General features: G+C 40.9%; 1 protein-coding gene across 2 annotated transcripts in view; it reads left to right on the forward strand.

The window, feature by feature from the left end:
* The window catches only part of GALNT12 (polypeptide N-acetylgalactosaminyltransferase 12), a 52,962-nt gene that overhangs the window by 24,624 nt on the left and 7,936 nt on the right, over positions 1–20,402 (forward strand). For both annotated transcript variants that reach the window (XM_075084472.1, XM_075084471.1), the window contains exons 6-9: positions 3,686–3,862; positions 6,533–6,664; positions 14,014–14,127; positions 18,811–18,966. In XM_075084472.1, the coding sequence (XP_074940573.1) occupies positions 3,686–3,862; positions 6,533–6,664; positions 14,014–14,127; positions 18,811–18,966 (579 nt within the window). The remainder of the gene's footprint in view (positions 1–3,685; positions 3,863–6,532; positions 6,665–14,013; positions 14,128–18,810; positions 18,967–20,402) is intronic.

The raw sequence follows: 20,402 nt of genomic DNA on the forward strand, positions 1-20,402 counted from the left end.
AAAACATGCCCTTTCATCTTCCCCCTCCTGTACATGGAGTGAGGGGAACCTGGTTGCAGCTTTCCCCCCCCCGCCCACTCTCTGCTCTTGGTTCTGCTAGTGGCACTGCAATGTAAGTTTGTTTCTGGGGACCGCCACTTGATACGCTTGCGGTCTGTCCTTCAGCTTAGCATCATGGCATGAGAGGAAACCACGCATGTGCAAAAAGGACTGCTAAGTCCTTTTTTCTGTTGGAAATTTCATTGCCCACAGGCCTGGATGATATGCCTCTGATTTGCCTGGGTATTCTCTTTTCTCATCTTTTTGTACTGTTTCCTTCTGCCTGGATCTGGAAACCTGTCTTGGAGCAGGAGCAGCCGGGAGGGGTTCATGCAGCTGGGGAGGCCCTCTGCCCACCCGGCTCCCAGCGGATCATGCGTGAGCACCGTGCAGGGGGGCTCAGCCGCAAGTCAGCAAGCAAAACTGCAGCGGAGGCAGGGGCAGGAACAGATTATTTTCCACAGTTTGTCTTTGTTCAGGAGATAGCAACCTTTTTTTATTTTTCATTTCTTCTGGAGGGTCTTCAAACGTTAGAAAGGAGGTGGCAGAGCTTAGAGCTTACAGAGCTTTTCTTATTTAGTGTTCATTGACCCAGCAATTAGGTCAGTTTTCCAAAGACCCTGGCAGGGATGGGGATCCCAACGCGAGATCTGTACTTTTACTGTAGCTTTTCATAATGCCACCATCTGCTTCTAAAAAGAAGAGAAAAAATACTGATAGTCTGCATGCGTCATGATGAAAGTGAAAGTAAAAATGAATGTCACCTTGTTTTCTTTTTGTGCTGAAGGAAAAAAGTATGCTTTTATAATGAGCTGTGAGCTAGCCAGACCTGGTAAAGAAACATATTTTCATGCACATGCAAAATATACATGAAATCTAATGTGCTTCCCTATTAAAGGAGGTGCGAATAGTTTTAGGGGACCTAACTGGAACCTTGTCCAGAGTCACTTATTTAGCCTTTAGTAGTCAGCTTTGTTTCTCTAGGGAATTCCTTGCTTTCTTTCTATTTTCCTTGCTCTTCAATTGTACCTGGTTTTATATAGAGGTCAAAATGTGTTTTCCATTCAAAAAATAAATAAACCTTTGGAGGAATTGTTTAGCTAAAACATATTTAATTTTTTTGTAACAGGAAGACAAGAGTTTTGAACTTTTACTAAGCGAAGCAAAATTTAATGCACATTGCTTAGCGACTTAGAGTTACTTTTTAAAGAGAAATTCAGAATTTTAATTATTGAAAAATCAGCGCTTGTGGAATTCTCTTTTTGGCATCAATTTAACAGAGGTATGGTCAGTCTGTTTTACTCCATTTAAGTCAGACTTTATCACAGGTGAGTAGAAGAATGTGCTTCCTTCTTAACTGTACATTCAGTATTCAGTAGTCTTTATGGTCCATTCCTCATATCTTGTTTAAAAACAGACTGATCAAAACAGTAATGATCAATTAAAAAATGCTTATATTGAATATAACAAATATGGAAATTGTTAAACTTTAATAAATTTAATGGCGCTTAATATTTGCTGACAAACAAGTCGTGTGTGATGAATTTAAACTTTAGAAAAGTAATCTCAGATATAGAAATAATATTGTAAGAAAGCTATTGTTTTGAAACAAACCTCAAAAAGGGAGATCGTAAAGTGGAAGTGGATAGCTGGTTTCTCAGCAGCTTTCAAAATGGCAGTAGTGTAACTTCGATGTGAAAATATGCAAATTTTTTAAAAGATCAGGACAGAATTCTAGATTTCTTGTATATTTCCTTTAATCATCTTTCTGTTCACGTGACAAATATACCAATTCCCCAGAAAGCAACCGAAAAGAAGAAAGAAACCTCACATGAAAAGCAAGAAATTAAAATTTTAAATCCAGTAGGTAAAGATGATCCAGTGCTTCCTGTAGTTGAATAATGAATTACCTATACCTTTAAGGAAACAGTTTGTTTTAAAAGTAAACTTACATATTGGAGTGCTTACAATTCTGCTGTTAAGCACAGTATTGTGCCATGTGTGAATGTCTGATATCACTATCCAAAACCAAATCAACGGAGACAACATTCATTGATTTCTAAATTAAGAAATTTGAGAGAATTCATAAGTAACTTTAAAAAAATAGCAATCTGAAGACGTGTCCATCTTGTGTATGCTGAAAGCCGTCATCTGTAGTGACTTTCTAGATCCCTAAAAGTCCCAGGGAGAGAGATGGGAAAAGTCCCATCACTGATCTGTTGTCATTGTTATCATTTGCTACCTCACAGCTCTCACTGCTGCTGTGTTATTTGCTATACAAGAAGGTTGTCAGGGAGAAAAGCTCTCTACCCCTTAAACATAACTCGGCTGATTTCCCTTGTCCTCCATTTACAAAAGAAAGATGAGCTGCCGCCTACATGTCGTTGAATACTCAAGGAGAATTAGCTCACTGGAGAGCCAGGTCTCAAAAAGACTGCTACGGGAAGTCTGTCGGAGCCATTGGTGATAGCCCCGAGTTTGTTCAAGTGCAGCAACGTGTCCTACTCCCCCATCTGAGTAAATTTCAGAAACCTTTTTTCAGGCACCCTTCAGAAACAGGGTGCCTGCCACATTGTGGTCATGCACAGTATTAAATAGGAAATACTTAGCTGTGCTTTCCTTTCATAATACCAAACCTGAGATCAGAAGATAATGGGGAAGCGGCTGTGTGGATGAGCTGCCAAAAGGCCATGGTTTTCAAAGGAGTAGAGTATAATTACAAAAATTTGCATGGAGTGCTGAGGTTAGTGTGTCTGCTTGGTGGTCACTTATGAGCTTTATCTCCAGGGCCATACGTTTCCTGACCTGGGGAACCTGAGGCAGGAGGACGAGGACAAGGGCAGAGTGAGTTCTGCCAATTCCACATTCAGGTTCAAGTACTTCCCTTGACAGCAAGTAGGAATATTGCTTTAGATAGGGGAGGTGGTTTCACTAATTTTGGCTAGACCACTGTGAGTTAGTTACAGAATTACTTTGCAGTTTCTTTTCACGCCTTGGGTCTAGGCTTCCTTTCCCAGCTTTATAATGGAAAAGGTTAGTTATGTTTTTATGACCAGGCACCCATGCCTCTCTTCTGAAATAGTGAATATGGAAATGGTAACACAACCTGTTGACAGTATCACAAGCTTACCTGTTTTGTCAAGTCAGCTTTCCAGTAGAATATGGGCAAAGATTTCTGGTAAGAAATCAATTATCAGTCATCGGTTTCTTTCCGAGACAGCTATTTGCATGGTTAAGTTGGGCAACAAGCATGCCTCTTTTTTTATTTCCTCTTTCCTTTTTTTTTTTCCAAATATAACTTGTATAACTCGAATTACAGACCACAGTTAGACCTGCAGAAATATTGTGGACCATTTCTTATCATGCCTTCAGAGAAAGTGTAGCTAAGAAAGGGATAATTGCACACCAGATAAAACCAGAGATGGGGTTATCTCCTTGTTACTCACAGTGTTTTGCTCTGAGTTCACAAGAATGTCATTTTATCTGGCTTATTCATCAAATGAGACACAAAATTATTGTATATATTGCTTATAGTATGCTATGATATTCTTGAGAAGGTATTATCCTTACAAAAGCTTATTGTTACTGTATCCTTCTGCTTGCAAAGAGTCAAATTAATGATGCGCAATGTCAATTCTTTGTTCAGATATGGCAGTGTGGAGGAAGTCTTGAGATCCATCCGTGCTCGCATGTAGGTCATGTTTTCCCTAAACAAGCTCCCTACTCACGGTCCAAAGCTTTGGCAAACAGCGTGCGTGCAGCTGAAGTGTGGATGGATGACTATAAAGAACTTTATTACCACCGAAACCCACACGCTCGCCTGGTAAGTTGGAGACCATTATTCTTGGAATTTCAGTAGAATTTGTTTCCAGTGAAATAACTATTAATTTAGCTAATATTTAACATGAATTATTTTTTTATGTTTATTTCTTATTTCTTCTGAAGCTTTTTCCCAAACATAGAATAAGTGTATATATAGTTAATTTGTAATTCCTTGGAAAAAATCAGAAATTCCTTAAGACTAGAAGGTGGCCACGTTTGTGTTAATATTAAATGAATGAATGAATAAATGAAAGAATAAAGTTAAGCAAGGTGACCCGAGTAAAGGGGAGCTCTTCAGCCTGAAATGTACGCTTCTGTGAAACAGCCGACACAGGATTCCATCAATAAAGAAGAGGCACCCAATTAACGAATGCTAATCAACAAGGTTCAATGACAGTAGAGCTTTAAGTGAATGGCACGGTAATAATCTTTAGCAAAATTACCTGTCCTGTGATAATTGTAAAATTTTGGACTGATGTAAGACAAAATTGATTTTTCTGTTTGTTTTACTACTGCATAACATCTGATACAAAAAAAACCCCAAACCTACAAAAATAAACCAAACCAAACCAAACAAAAGAGCAACAACAAAATCCATATTGCAAAGACTAAAATAATCAAAATCAGTTCTGGAAACTGAGATGAAAATGTTCCTAATAAAATGTTTGAAGTTCTGGTTTGTTTTTTATTTTAAAAAAAAGCTAATATTTTTATTTTGTGAGAAAGAAAATACAAGATCATTTACTTGCAGAATTTTTCAGGAGATAAATACTGTGAAAATTGAGTAGGTCAGAGCAGTAAAGCACTGTGCAAATTCATAGCCTGGATATATTTATCACGAAGGGGCCTGTAGGCTGGAAGACAATAACACTGAAATATCCTCACAATGTCTAGAAATTACTTATACGAACCTCTGGCACAAAGTCCAAAATTCAGGCCTGAAAGAAATCACTCTCTGCTGTTGCTTGTTTCCGGAGGTGCTTAATCCCCCCAGGCACTTACTTCTCTTTGCACAGAAAGTGCTCTAAGTGCCCTTTTTCTGCTTTTGTGCATGGGGAAACCTGCCCTGCGGTGGGCTGCTGGGCACCCACCTCTGGCTACGTCAGACCAGAGCTTAGGGAATAGGCGGGGGGACAGGGAGCTCCCCACGCGTTTGGGTGACCTACCCCAATAGACACGCAGGGGGAGAAAATGCTCTTGAAACCATTACGCTTTTAAAAGATATGCTGGAGGACACTGGGGAAGCTGAATTTGGTTAGCTTCCATCTCGTGTTTCTTTGGATTAAACTGGGTAATGAGATTATTGTAGTCTATGCATTTGTAATAATTGTTTTACTTTAACATCATAAAAGCCATTTAGGTTTTATTATTAAAGTCTGACTTTGAGGGGAATATGGGGTTTGTGTATCTGAAGACTGGAGCTCCCAGGCAATGCCAGGCTGATTCTGCTTGTCATACGCAAAGAGGAAACATCAGTAAATACTGACAGTTTTTCTTGTAAAGTTCTGGGCAGCTGATACCTGCGATGAAAGAACTTTAACTTTAAACGATATTTGTGTGTTAGTATTGGAAGTTTTGCACATTGGCTTATTGTAACACAGTGGGTGTAAGCTGAGACTTGTCTGGTTTTTGCACATATCAAAGCTGCCACCAATGCACTCTGTTTTCCGTAATACTCTGTGTACCACTTGTTGCAGCGGTTGAGTTCAGACCCTTTTACTTCATCTAACTCAAATATTCAGTTCCATAGCATAATAGAAAAATGATTGATGCTATGGCTGCAAAATTTGGTTCCATAAAGTTTTGCTTCAAGATTAATGTTCAGACCTCAGAGCTGTCGTGCTGTTTGTTTATTCCAGCAGGCATCTCTGCCTCTGTTTTACATCTGCTTTGTGTTTTCAGTGATATTTCCACAGCTTTGAGAAATGCAAACGTATTTGTGGTTTGATGAAAGAGTGTGTCAAGTGACCTGTAAAAATCTGGGGGCTGCAAGCAGTGTCTCATGCCTGACTGTCTGAAATCCCTAGTCAATATAAAGACAGATTTTTGAAGACAGACATGAAAAGATGTGAACTCTGCTCTGATCTATAGACAGGGAAAAGTCTGCAATGAAAGCTTTTCTCTGGAGGCTTAAGATTTCATACTCGCCACTCCCCAAAACTATGAGCTTCAAAGGAAACATTAGCAGATCTTACAGATTTCATCAGTTAAATGTAAAACTGTCTCTACAGGTAATTTGTAAATGGATGGTGGAATAACTTAAAATTCTCAAGATTCATTCACTGCTTTTGAGATTTTCAATTATCCATCTAAAGGAAGTTTTATTTTCCAATACGCCTTCTCAGTTCCCAGCAAAATTTGTATTCAAGGACTTTCTTACATGCGGATTTGGGGACTTTTCTTAGATGAACTGTCTTCTAGAATATTTTACAGTTTTACATGCACTGTTCCATTTCTTTTTTGTCAACATTTAACAAATGTAAGGATAATGAAATCAAATGCAGCACCCAAATATGGGGATTTTTCCTGACTACAAGTCCTACTCATCACTTTAGCATACGGTTCCTAATAATGTATACAAATAATTTAAAAGAGAGCATCTGTTCTGGTTGGGTTTTTTTTTTTATCTTTTTTTCTTCTTTCTTCTTTTTTACCCCCCCTTCCCTTTCAGGAACCTTATGGAGATGTGACAGAAAGGAGACTTCTTAGAGAGAAGCTGAAATGTAAGGACTTCAAATGGTTCTTGGAGAACGTGTACCCAGAGCTTCACGTACCCGAAGACAGACCGGGTTTCTTTGGAATGGTACGTGGCAAGGGTCCTCCCTGCAGTTCTTGGAGTTCTACTAACTCAGTATGAAGGTATTTTTATGCCAAAATCTGTTGGGGATTTTGGTAGAAATCAGTTAGAATTGGTAGGCTTTAAAATGTGGTTTCTGTCAGAATCTTTACTCTAGGGGATGCTGCTTATGAAGGAGTTCTGTCAGGGGGTAGGAGAACAGGTAATGTTGCCATGAATTGCACCTTCCAAGTGGTATCTTGGGAGTGCTAAAGGCAGCAAAGGATGACTTTTTTTATTTCTTGAAATGTTGCATAGCAAAAAAAAGAGAGCACTCAAGTGTTTCAGTTTTTAGTTGTCAACTTGAAAATAGAGTGTGCTTTGAAACATGTATTTGCACATTTTAGCTGGTGAGAACTACAATGATGCTCTGGTGATGGGAAAGAGAGCTGGTGCTGTGTGCTCCCAGATCATACAGGATTCTGTATGTCAAAACCAACATGTTCATTTTTAATCTGGAGGTGACTTTAGACCAGCACAGGTTCACAAGCAATTTTCATCAGTTCAATATCAGAATCCTCTTCTCCTTTTTTAAGAGTCAACAACTTTCTATGCTATTTGCAGCTTACAAATAAATATAAGCTATAGCTCCATGTATATCACATTACTGTAATTTCATTTGGAAGGGATGAAGGCAGAGATGATGCAGCAAATACCTGCTTCCTCTGAAAAATCAGCAGATATCTGCTATGTGTCTTATTAGGAAGACAAGGCTGCACCTTTCTGCCAGGCAGAGATGTATAAAACGCCTTCCTGATTAACAACGCCACATTGACTTAGAAGTACTTTTGCTGGTAACTTGACCACTGCAGATCAAGCTAAGCTGCATTCCCACACTGCTGCATCGCATCCCGCCCGTTTCACAACAGTTTTGTCTTGCTGCCATCTGCGCTTCAATTACTCAGTCTCTTCTGGATCTCCTTTAGCGGAGGAAAGAGCCTGATCACCATGGGTGTACAAAACATACAGGAACCAAGTCTCCCTGCAGTCTTCCCTAATAGCTTTGTTACCTGTTGAACAAAAAAGATGCTAATGTGGAAAAGCTGTGATTTCCCATAAGGAGCTGTATTTCCCACAGAGAGCTGTAGGAGCTCCCACAGGGAGCGCATCAGTTGGCAGCAAAGCCCTTAGGAGCCTCTGAGAGAGGAGCCACCCTCCTCCATTTGTCTTGGAGATTGCACTTGAGTTGGTATCTCTGTGTGATCACTGGCATGAAAGGTAGTATCCACCATTACCCGGTTCCTTGAACAGACCCCGGTACAACATTGGTTCATTTTTTGTTGTTTTGTGCTGGATCGCTAACTGACAAGGTCAGAGAAGGTTGAAGCAATAAGATATTGTAAGACACCTTCCAGGAGTGTTTCAGTAACCTTATCCTCCCCTACACCTCCATCTTTCACCCTCAAAAAGAAAGCCTAGACTGGTGGCAGCGATAGCGCTTCAGCCTCCTAGGGAGGGGAATGGATTTGTGCAGTTTCTTTCATGATTTAACTGCACGTGTCATCCTCAAGAAAGGTGTTGACAATACCTAGAAATAATTCTCGTTCAGAGCTGCTTGAGGTATCTACGGCGTAATTTAGGTGTGCTCAATATATTTCTCTAAAAACAATTCTTAAATGCTGTCATCTAGTTGTGAGCATAATAAGAATACACCATATTTTTTTTTTTGGCAGGAGGAATTTAAAATGTGATTACAGTACAGTTATACTCTAAGAAAGTGACAGTGCAAAAATGACACCTACTGATTCAACTGATTTGTGGATATTGAGTCCCATCTGCTAACTTCAATGAATCATTGATCTTGTTCTTTACTGCTGCCTTAGCTGTGTAGTGCTTTTCTGGTTCAAAAAAATACTGTGTTTAAAAGTGTCGGTTTTGCTAACAGTTTGGCTTAGTGTGAGGTTACTTAATTGTTCAAAGAGATTGCAAAGGAACATGGGGATTTCCCCCTCCCTTGAAAAATCAACATCAACAATGTTCATCATCAACATTTCAACATCAACAATGATGTTGAAAATCTTTCTAAGATTACCCGTAGGTCAGCCATATGTTACTGAAATAAATGCAAGAATTATTGAGCAGCATTCAGTGCCATGCACTGACAAGTAGACACTTGTGCTAAATTTTTTCTCTTGATATGTAGATGAAAATATCTATACTAAACTTCATTGTCTAAAAAGTTAGCTCCCTAAAGCTTTATATAAACTTACTGAATTTTGAATATTTTTGCATGAGGTATGATTACATTCCTGTAAACTGTCTTGAGGCCTAGAAATGTGGGAAATACCTTCTTACTTGCCCTTGGGCTCCATGCAGCTTTGGAACTTTGTGTGGGACATGAACTAAACCTTTCAACTTTAATGATTTATTTGGGGGGCGGGAGAGAGTGAAGCTGGCAGGCACTTAGTGGGTTAAAATAAGATGTCAGCATTGCTGAAGAGGCTGAAAATCTCTTGTGTAGAGCACTGACGTCTCTTTTTCTGGCATAGCCCCTGGTTTGTCCATCCTTGAGCATGCACTTACTGCCAAAGTGTATACTGTACTTGTGCTTCAGCTGGTGTGAAATCTGAAAAAGATGTGAACCCCAGGTGTGTGCAGATTGCCCGCCTAGATATAGCCCAGACTAGGTCTGCTTGAAAAATCTTAGCTGCCCTGGGAAGGGATGGAGTGGGCACCTCTGGGAAGAACTTTGAGCTGTCTTATGTGTTTAATAATAGTACTGTGACATTGCTGCACTGTGCAGCTAGGTGAAGATAGCTCTGGGCAGCTCTGTGGTCTTTTCATGTTATTGGTGATTGTGTGTGACTGGAAATGTATGGCTGCAAAGCAAGGGAAGAGTCAGGGTTCCTCCCCCGCTAAGGTACACTAAGTATTGCTGGCATTCCAGGTGCATATCTGAGGATAAAGATTACGGTCAGCCAGTGAATTTGGCTTTGAACTTGGCCTACAGATTGCTTTTAAAAGACAGTGTTGACACAAAAAATAAGGATTTTATCTCTCCTTTTCTGTAAGTTTGATCACTTGGCAGTGAGACTTTCCAACTGAATGTGAAACAACTAAGCTGATAGATGTCTGTGTGACTATCCAGCCGATGGTTCTTTTCACCACCTGTCCTTAAAGGCATCTGTGACTGACTGAATCAGTTGGGAGATCAAAAACCTGAAGTTTTCTATTGGCAGCTTCCTTCCACATTTTCCTGCAAGACCATCTCATCTTCAATGAATTTCCAAACGCTTAGTCATAATTTTCTTTTAATTTAGACCATATATAACCTTAAAAAAAAATCAGGAAGAAAGATTTTAAACCTTTAAAACTATGAAGAATTTTGTTTTGCTGTGACATGAAAGAGAACATTTTGTAAATTATCTAGATTAACACATGATATATATGGACAGGCTTACAGAAGAAGAGACCTTAGCTGTGTGGCTTAAGTTATGTAATCAAAAAGACTATTGCCTGTATGGTGTTACAAGTTCTCAGAAGGATCAGGCTCCAAAAGAGCCTCCTCTAGGGTATACCTCTAAAACTGCATTATAATACCATTTGTAGAGTTGCCACTTGAGATTGAATTGGTAACCAAGATTATGGCTGACTAGACCTGGAGATCTGATGCCCATCACAGGAAACAGGCACCACTCCGTTGGCTGTAGAGCCCCTGAAAGCTTGAGACAGGTTTTTTAAAAGGAAGTCGGAGAAATTAAAGCGTTTGATATTAATCTCAAGTGAACACACCGTCACTTGAGACATGTGCTTCTGTATGTTTTTGAGCCTCCCAGGGAGGACTGGATTTGCTGGGGTGAGCAACTGAATTCCAACAGCAGTGTCTCATCACTGATTCCTTCAAAGGATCTTAGTCATCAACATTGTATACCCATTTCGGCATTGCACTTAAGAAGTCAACAGAAATCTGAGGATATTCACAATTTTTTTTTTCCAAAAAGATTGATATGAAAATAGCATCCACTCAGTAAAATCATTCCCTGTGACTGCTCAGGTTACCTTTGAGGCAAAAGCTTATGCCTGGTCAGTACCATGACGCTGTTGGCTTACTACAAATTCATGTCTTACTGCATCCCACAGTATCATCTGCCCATACCACTAATGCATCAGCACTAGCGTTACCGTGGCAGAATAAAGAGGATTCTGATCTATTTTGTGGATGAAGGGAAAGGTTGGCTGTGCTCCACTGGCCGTATTTATCAACTAATGTAATGAAGTTTTAATGTCAAAAATCTGTTGTTGATGCTTTGCTTACAGTTATGTGAAATGGATTATATCTTACAAAAAAAAGCAAATTGTTTACAGAATGCTGTCTGTATTGTGTTGTTTTATGCGAGTGTCCAGATGTTAGAAAACAACAGATTAAAATTTATCCAAGAAGTAAGGGGTGAAGGTCTGATGTGAGTATCTCAGTAGTTGCTGTTTAGTACATGTCTCAGCCTCTAAGCAGAATGGTAACTCAATGGCACGTTAGAGTACACGGGCAACGCTTCAGTAGGAGGCAAAAGTCCTAGAAAGATGCAGCCAGGAATCCTGCACAGGCAGAACTTTTTAGAACTGAATTATGCGTTTTAATGGCAAGGTGATCAACGTTTTTCTTGCTTCTGTTTCTCTAATGCAGCGTTCTGCAAAAGAATTAAGGTAAGTCATGGAGAAAATTTTGTTCTTATTGCATGACTTTTTTATGGTGGATATGGGAACAAAGCTTCAGAAATGAATGGATGATTGTTGTTTTGATAGAGCTGTTGTACACAAAAGGAACTTAAACTGCGTATTCTCATTTGACAAGAGAAAAATATTACTTTCACAAATTCTCTCAGTTTTTTCTGCCTTGGAACAGAGGGTGGGGTTCTTTTTATATATATAAACGGTGCTGTGATCAGGTTTTCAAATTTTATTATTTTCATATCTTCGTAATTTCAGATCAGGTCATTTAACAGCTTAGTATGGCTTTCCCCACAAATTAGGTCTTGAATGCCTATTAGGTTTCCTTATGAAGCATGGGTATAAAAGAACATCTACCAATAAAAGAAACTAAAGAACCAGACTGAAATATGGACCATGTATGTTTAGGAATACGTCTGCACGTATCACAAGCATTTGTGCATGACAGAAAAATGAGAGAACATACGTGGTAGCATCCTGGGAGTACAGGCTCAGTTTTAAACCATCTGAAATTAAGCTTATGTTAGTAATCTTGTACACAACTTTTGTTTTGTTGTCTGTATTTGGGCATTGCATAACGTGTGTAGGAGAGTTACAGTACTTCTGGTGGTGCACGGCTTCTTAAAATAGGTTATTTAAAATTCCAGGCCACAAAAGGGAGCATGTGCTCACACACATGCTGGGGGCTGACAGCGAAGAGTGCACGCTTGGAGCAGTAGCGAAGGCATTGGGTTGTATGGAAGGGCACCACGGAAAAGTGCTTTGCTACGTTTATCTTCCCTCGGAGCCAGTAGACAGTCAGGCAAAGTCATACGTTGTTAAACATGGTAATGAGCGACCCTTTGATCCTGAGGACAGCCACTGACAACAACTGAAACCAATTTATGTTTTTAGAGATACAGTTTCCATTTTTGAGTGGTTATGACTTTAAGTTGACATTTCTTGATATAGAATGTAGAAACATGAGAAGCTTATTGTTTGGTTTATGTAGTTCGGTGGTGGTGTTAAAAGTTGTCCATAAAAGATACTTTCCTGTTTTTGTAAGTGTAATTCTTGCCTAGTGTTATGAAGCTAAACAAAATGTCGTCTTTTGACAGCTTGGGGAGGGGTGCAGTGGTCTAGCATGTTCCCATCAAACCACGCAACATTTTCTGTTGAAAGGGTGCCCGGGGGATTTCTTTTGCTTCTGGTAAACTTGGACACTAAATCTAAGGATGAATTTTATCATACACCAAACTTGGATGTTAGTTTATCCTTTACTGAAAACTTGCACCAAATGCATAGTGGAAGCACATTCAGAGAGGAGTTAAGAGGTAAAGCCTGTAAGGGTAGGGCTTCAGTCCTACATTTGTACATTTGGCTCCAACAGGAGAGCCTCAGAGCCCCAGCAGCCCTGCATGAGGCCCCAAGGTGTGGCGGCTCGGTGGTCCTCCCTAGTCCCCCAGCGTATTGCTGTTGGCTTGGGCAGGCAGCCCAGTTATGCAGAGAACCGAGAGCTTGGCTGTCTTTCAGTGGGAGTGGGCACAAAGCAGTGGAAAGAAGACATCGGGTAGCAATAAAAGTAGAAGGTGGGAAAGCAAAATATTTAATTTTCCAACTTGCGCGGTTTGCTCTATGTGGGTTTGGGTCCTGTGGGGTTTGTCTTGTTTGGTTGGTTTTAGCCTTCTGCAATCCCTTTGTCCGTTCATTCTCCACGTTAAGAACTGGGGATACAATTATCACGACTAGGGAAGAGCTGTGAAGTTACACCTTGCTGAAATAACTCTTCTGAGATTTATTCTGCTTATTCTTTTTGTCTGCAATATAATATGCTCAGTAATGGGGGCGTTCAGCTTGAGCCTATGTTTACAGAACCTGTTTTGCTCTGTGCAATTTTAAATTTGGTTAAGTGGCTAATACTAGGAGTTAGTAATTGTTATGGCATCGTTTAACTTCTTTTCAGTTACTTTTGCATCCTGAATACTTGAATGCAAATCCTTGTTAATTAGCCTGATTATTCTGAAATAATGTAATTTAGTGTTTTAAAAATTAATCTAAAAGTTATGCAACTATTGTATTGGAAATCAACAATGCTAGTAAAGAACTTCTGAAGTAATTTCTAGTGTTTCTTTCCAAAGATGAATCTTACCCAGTTTCATGATTTCTGGTCTTAAAATCTGACTGCTTGTTCAACCTCAAGAGGGTACTGGAGTCCTTTTGAGAACAAATCCTTCTAACATCTCCCATTTGACAAACTGAGGAAAGTATGTAGTCGTCTTTTCATAAGAAAATTGAACAAGTGGATCCCGGGGAGGAAGTTAGAGACATGGCAGACTCTCTTGTTCTGTGGGAGTGCTGGCTTGTTGGGTTTCAACACAGCTTTCCGTAGTCCCTACCTACTTCATTTGCAAATACATTGGAACACGGTGTCATTCCTAGGGGAAGCCATCGTGTCTGGCTGCTTCGATGCCCAAAGTCAAGACTGTCCCAAAAGTTTTATTCACATTAGTCTGAGAGAGATGTTGCCATTGGATCCATTTGATCTATTCCAATTAGTCTGAACTAGCTCTGGGATGTAAACCTCACAGCCCAGGAGGATGGGTGTAAAGTGACTACAGCATATATTCCTCACTTTAGATTAATACTTCAAAATATTCTTTTGTTTTGATTAGCTGAAGAATAGAGGAATGGCAAACTTCTGTTTTGATTATAACCCTACAAATGAACACCAAGTAACTGGACACAGGATCATACTGTACCCATGTCATGGCATGGGACATAATCAGGTAAGATTCATGTTTTATTTTCATTTTGACCGATGCTGTGGATTAATGTAGAAAGTATGGTATAAAGCATTGCAGTATGGCTTCGAGAATATGTTTCCACAGTGAGGTGATCTTACATCTAATTTTGATTCTTACACTGGATGCTTTTAATTTTGATGTCTTGAGGTCAGACATAGGGTAAAAGGTAAAAGCAAAAGACAAGTATAATTCATAGGATAAATGTTCTTTTGAGATGACATTTTTAAAGTTATTCTTTGTTTAGCTAGCACTAAAAGATTAACTGAATTTACTGCAAAGATATTGCATTACCAGATATTAATGCTCCTACGTCTCTGCTGATGGTGTGATGCATCCGCATACCTGCGATAGCGGGCACCAGACTGACAGCAGCAATGCTCTTCGAGCTGTGCAATTAGTGCTCCCTCTGCTGGCATCCGGGGAGCAGGAGGAAGGAGAAATTAAGAAACTACCTGACTGCAATATAAACTGATAAAAGAAAACCTGAGATGACACAAGAGAATTGCAGAGCCTGAGGAGGGAAGGCCAAACACAGGAAATGGGCAAAACAATATTAATGAAATGGGGAAAAGGCATGGGAGGGCGGACAGGAGCCAGGGAAAGGGGTCCAAGGTGGCAGAGGTCAGAAGAAGTTTGGGATAGGGGTGGGGCAACAGATGAGGAGCGTGGCATGTGTGACAGAGGAAGGAGTAGCTACGAGCTACAGGGAAGGAGTGTGAAACAAGCAGAATCACTTAAGACTCCTTTAGTGGAAAGAGGCAAGGGGACTGAACGTGGGAGCAGAGATACCAGTTGGCAAATGGGGGCATGAGTAGGCGTGACAGGTGGTAGTTGCAAGAGGAGTGGACAGTAAGAAGAGCTGTGGCTGGGGGAACTGAGGGAGGCTAAAATAAGACAAGACCTAGAAGCACAAGTGAGATGGGAAATGGAAGTCAGGATTGCTGAACTTGCACCTCCTTTTTCTGGCTCACAAATAGCCGTGAAACCTACCAGCAGGACATTTCTCTCCATTTCCTTCCTGTCCCCCTGCTCTTTCGACAGTCATTCTTAAAAGGTAACATGCTGCTCCTGGTGGTGTGAATTCCTGAGCTCAATGGGCAGGTGACAGTAGCAGGACCGAAAGAGTCAAATCTTCCATGTGTACATCCACCACTATCAGCTGATGGAACTGATGGTGACAAGGTTGGTCATCCTCTAGCTGTATCAATGCTAAGGAGAGCAAGGCACTTCACCACAGAGTTTCACAGATGTTTGCTGACAACAGGCAGCCCTTAACTTCTGTTTTGTCCTTGGAAGGGAATCTGCCATGCTAATACCGAGCTCTTCTGCCTGCTCTCCTCCGGTCTGCTTGCATCACTTCACTCATTGCCTATATACAGGTTTAACAGTAAACCCTCATTACAAAGCTTTACTCCAGTCCCCTGTACGACATGTTGCAGGTGGCTCCAGTTTCTTCACTCCGTGCTATTTAACACTTTCTTTTCCCATGCTGACTGGCTCCCAGTCTCTAATGCCCTTGCTCTGTCTCTCCCCTCACTTGTTCCTCTCACCAGTTACTACCCACACTAGGTCACGTTTTGTTCCTTTTCACATGCCTTTCTTCTTTCCTGGCTAGCTCCCATTTTTTAATCCTCTAGCCTCCTCCTCATCCCTTCCTCCTTCTCATCCCTTCCTCCAGTTGCAGAGTTTGTTCCACCGTTCATCACTTTCTTCCTCAAATAATACTCGCTGCTGCATGTTCACACTGTCTCATGGTATAAAGGAATGAAGTTTATTCTCCAGAGTGCAGCTCAATAAGGTTATTCTCAAAAAACATCTTGATAGGATTTAACATTAATGAAGGTTAACTTGGTCAGCCATATGTGCCTTACACTCCAGTAAACCCATCCTCTGGCATGATATGCTAGTGGCAGGTGGCTGTTTACGTAGGGGACAACTGCAAAAGCTCTTTTCACTGGAAGCAATTCTCCACTTAAAGTGATCTCTGAATATCTGTGTGCACTGTGCGGAGAGGAGAGAGCTCTGTGCTCTTGATTATTTACATAGTCCAGCACCTGCTCCCATTTTATGTCTTAGTAAGTAGAACCACTCTCAGAAAACTGATGTCCCTGGTAATTTGTTTCTATTTTTCGTGGCATTCATGCAGTAAGTGAGAGGGTTCCCTTTAGTCTTTTTGAATTGCTGTTGTGTAAGCCGTAAGAAAGTGAGGTAGCCAAAATCTGCTTCCACCCCTTGTACCACAGAGCACTGATGCAGCTGAGGCATATCCCATAGGTTGCCCAGAAGTGGTAGGCACTGGGTAAAAGGCCTCATCAAGTTTCCCAGTAGCACTTAAGGGAATCTACTGGTTCTCTGAAGGAAAGAAATGAAGTAGGTACTGGGCCATGGATGAGTTTGAAAATGCTTCCTTTCTGCCCACAGAACCCACTGGGCAAGGAAAGAGCAATAAAAAACACTTCACCATTTGAGGAGGAAGAGATTTACCTCATGTATTACTGGAGCTTGAAAAAGCCTGAAGCCTGAAGTGTTTATTGTATTTGAAACAGTAGAAAGAACTGTATAATGTTCATTGGGCAAGGAGGCAGGAGTGCTTGGTTGCTAATACTATAACCCCAATCCTTAACGTTATCCAGAAATTAACCATTTTACTTGCTCTTCTCCTCCAAATCTGAGGCACGTCCTTGAGAGACCATTCAGGAAAGATGTCAGTAGTAAGAAGCGCTCTTGACCTAGTGGCTGCTCCCTCTATCTTGACGCACCTGGTACAATCAGCAGCTTGCAGGCTTTCGTAGATATTGAATACAAACTGCTAAAAAGAGTTGTTATAAATCCACTAATGAGCAAGGCTCTAAATGTGGCCTTGTAAAAGCGGCAGCTGTAAAAAAAAGTGTCCACCCAGACAGAAATGAGCAGGAGTGAAGCTTTTTCTTAATTCACAAGTCATAGGCTTAAAATGAGTGCCCTTCCAGCTCACTGTGGTGCCCAGAGTAGCAGGCTTTCCATGTGCCAATCAGATACTGAACCTGGGAACTAAGCCTGAAGGCCAGGGAACAGCCCCTTCCTATTGGGGTAAAAAATAATAATAATTGAAAAAAATTGGGCCAATATTATTACATCTGACTTTTGTTGATGATGAGACATTTCTGGCATAAAGCAAATGCAGCCTACAGCATAGAAACAGTTCCTAGCAATAGGTTTCAAGGGGAAACCAGTGTCTCCTGGGTGTTATGTCAGCAGGTAGACTTCAAACTTGAAGTTGTTTTCACAAAACACTGAGTTCCCTTTGCGGCTTACCACAAATGAATGATGGCAAACAGGTTAGTTCTTGGGGGGGTCACTTGCATCACTGCCGAAAGAAAAGCCACAGAACTTCACGTGCTGACGCAGTGGACAACGCTGTGCTGCGTACGGCTGCGACAGCCACCTTGGCAGAGAAATGTCTGGTTGCAATAAAGGAAAGGGCAGAGGAGATTTCATGAAACTACTACCATAGTTTAGAACCGAGCTCTTACACCTGGAAGTGGATAACTGCAGACTTTGTAATCACATGGTCCTTTTTGCATTAAAACTCCATTTCCAGTTTTTCTTTCAAGGTTAATTAGCCTTGGTGGTTGCTAAGGATGGTTTTGTGGTTCAAGCATATACAATATTTCTGAATCGGTACAGACCCCTTCACAAAGCCTTACAGTCTCCTCTGCTGGGGTGAAACAAAACAAAGGAGGATTCCTTCTCTCCCTCATCCTTTTATTGCTTTCCACTAATGCAGCTATACTATTGGTAACACGCATTTTTTCTGATATGTATTAAACTCCCCTGTACCCTACTGAGTATAATCTAAATCAGATCTAAACACACATCCGTGCACTATAGTCATCTAAATTATTTACAAGCGTGCTAAATGCAAACAACTCTAAAACTCTGCCGCTCTTTAATGAAATCCAAAATTTGGCATGTGTCCATGATAAATATAAAAATTTTAAGGAAGTCTTCAGCCATAATTGCTACAAAAGCAAAGATGTTTTAGAGCATGTTCAGAACACCTCTGTATAATATTGTACAACAAGCAAAGCCAGTAAATTGCCTTTAATATTCTGTCCATGTTTAAAAGCAGCTGTAGCTGATTTGCTCCAAATAATACCTTAAAACGTTATATAATAAAATGTTCATCACCATGCATCCCGAGTACCTTGTAACTGGAAATGAACCTTGACCAAACTGCATTTGAACTATGCAGTGAGCAACTCCTTAATTAAAAGTAACATTGTTTTGTGACAACCGAGTTAAGAAGGCATAATGTCAGGCTATAAACTAGTTTCCATGCTATTTTTAAGGGTGCTCTAGAATGTGAAAGTAGAATATTACAGTCAAATTCTGTAAGTTCTTTAATGCTGGAATGTCTGTTTTCCAGGGAATTTATTCAGCATTTCATACATTTTAAGTGCTACCAGAGTAAAGCAGGGCTGTGGTGAGATTGATTTGTCTATAAAATAGTAAGGAAATGGCAGCAGTTAAGGCTCCTTGAATATTTTTGGCAGAATTTCTCTCCACAATAGCAACTTTGATATGTGAACTTAATTATAGTGTCTTAGTATATCCTCCTTATCCTCCTTTCTTGTGTACATATGAAACAGCTATTGTCCTTTGTTTCTTCTCTTCGGTTTGTAGTTCTTCGAGTACACATCCCATAATGAAATACGTTACAACACCCGACAGCCAGAAGTCTGTGTGGCAGTGGATTCAGGGACTGACTACTTGACAATGTACTTGTGTCAAGAAAGCATCCACAGTGTTCCTGAAAACCAGAAGTTTGTTTTCAGAGAGGTAAGTATACCTGCTTGGCTTTGGGTTTGTTTTTTGGGCAGTTGGAGGAGAATTGTTGGGTTTTTTGGGAGAGGGACTGGGTGGGAGGGCAACTGTTGTTTGGTTGGGTTTTTTCTTTTTTTTCTTTTTTTTTTCTTTCTGCCCACATGTCATGCAGGCCACAACATCAGTGTAAATTCTGGGAGAAAAAAGCTGTATTGGATTTTAATGTCTGAATGTGGAACAGGGTAGCAGCAGCATGCAGGTGAAGAGTATGCCAGTCATAAGAATAGGAAGATGAGAGGAAGGAAAGCACCTTTCTTAACCTCAGAGGAGTTGGGAAGGTTGGCAGAGCTCTCTCTTCTCCCTGTCCACATCTAGAGCTTTCTCTGTGTGCTCAGTTCTCTCTCACATCCCACCCCTACTGTCCTCTCCTGAGAACTGAGGTGCTTCCATAACCCTTCCCCAGCTAGTCTCATGGCTGGCCTACTTTTGCTCTCCTTTCATTGCCTTCTTTCTTTTTCCTGATATTTATACCACCATGTATCCCTGACACTTCATATACCACGACTATTTTACACTCTCCTGTGCTTTCAAGCAGCTGCTGCTTCTCCTCTACAAACCATCTCTCTTGACCCTCCCCGTGAACACCAGAAGTGCTCCCTGAGCTTTTCTGCAATGTAATGTGCAGTTGTGTAATTTGATGCACCATAAGCAGCTGCCTGGAGAGAAGGACCTGGGGGTGCTGGTTGACAGCCAGCTGAACATGAGCCAGCAGTGTGCCCAGGTGGGCAAGGCGGCCAACAGCGTCCTGGCTTGTATCAGGAATAGTGAGGCCAGCAGGAGGAGGGAGGTGATCGTGCCCCTGTACTCGGCACTGGTGAGGCCACACCTCAAATACTGTGTTCAGTTTTGGGCCCCTCACTACAAGAAGGACATTGAGGTGCTGGAGCATGTCCAGAGATGGGCAATGAAGCTGGTGAAAGGTCTGGAGACCAAGTGTTGTGAGGAGCGGCTGAGGGAGCTAGAGCTGTTTAGCCTGGAGAAGAGGAGGCTGAGGGGGGAGACCTTATCACTCCCTAGAGCTTAAGTAACAAGCAATAGGACAAGAGGAAATGGCCTCAAGTTGTGCCAGGAGAGGTTTAGATTGGATATTAGGAAAAATTTCTTCACGGAAAGGGTGGTCAGGCATTGGAACAGGCTGCCCAGAGAGGTGGTGGAGTCACTATCCCTTAAAAGACTTAAAAGACACGTAGACATGGTACTTAGGGGCAGGGTTTAGTGGTTGACTTGTCAGTATTAGTTTTATGGTTGGACTTGATTATCCTAGAGGTCTTTTCCAACCTAAATAATTTTATGATCAAAAAGTAAATTGTGCCCTACTCCTACCCAGGACACACTTTACTGGCTGTGGGGACTCAGCAAATCTGTACCTTTCTTCTTCACGCTTAATGTCT

The sequence above is a fragment of the Phalacrocorax aristotelis genome, chromosome 2 (genome assembly GCF_949628215.1).
Source record: "Phalacrocorax aristotelis chromosome 2, bGulAri2.1, whole genome shotgun sequence".
Lineage (NCBI taxonomy): Eukaryota > Metazoa > Chordata > Aves > Suliformes > Phalacrocoracidae > Phalacrocorax > Phalacrocorax aristotelis.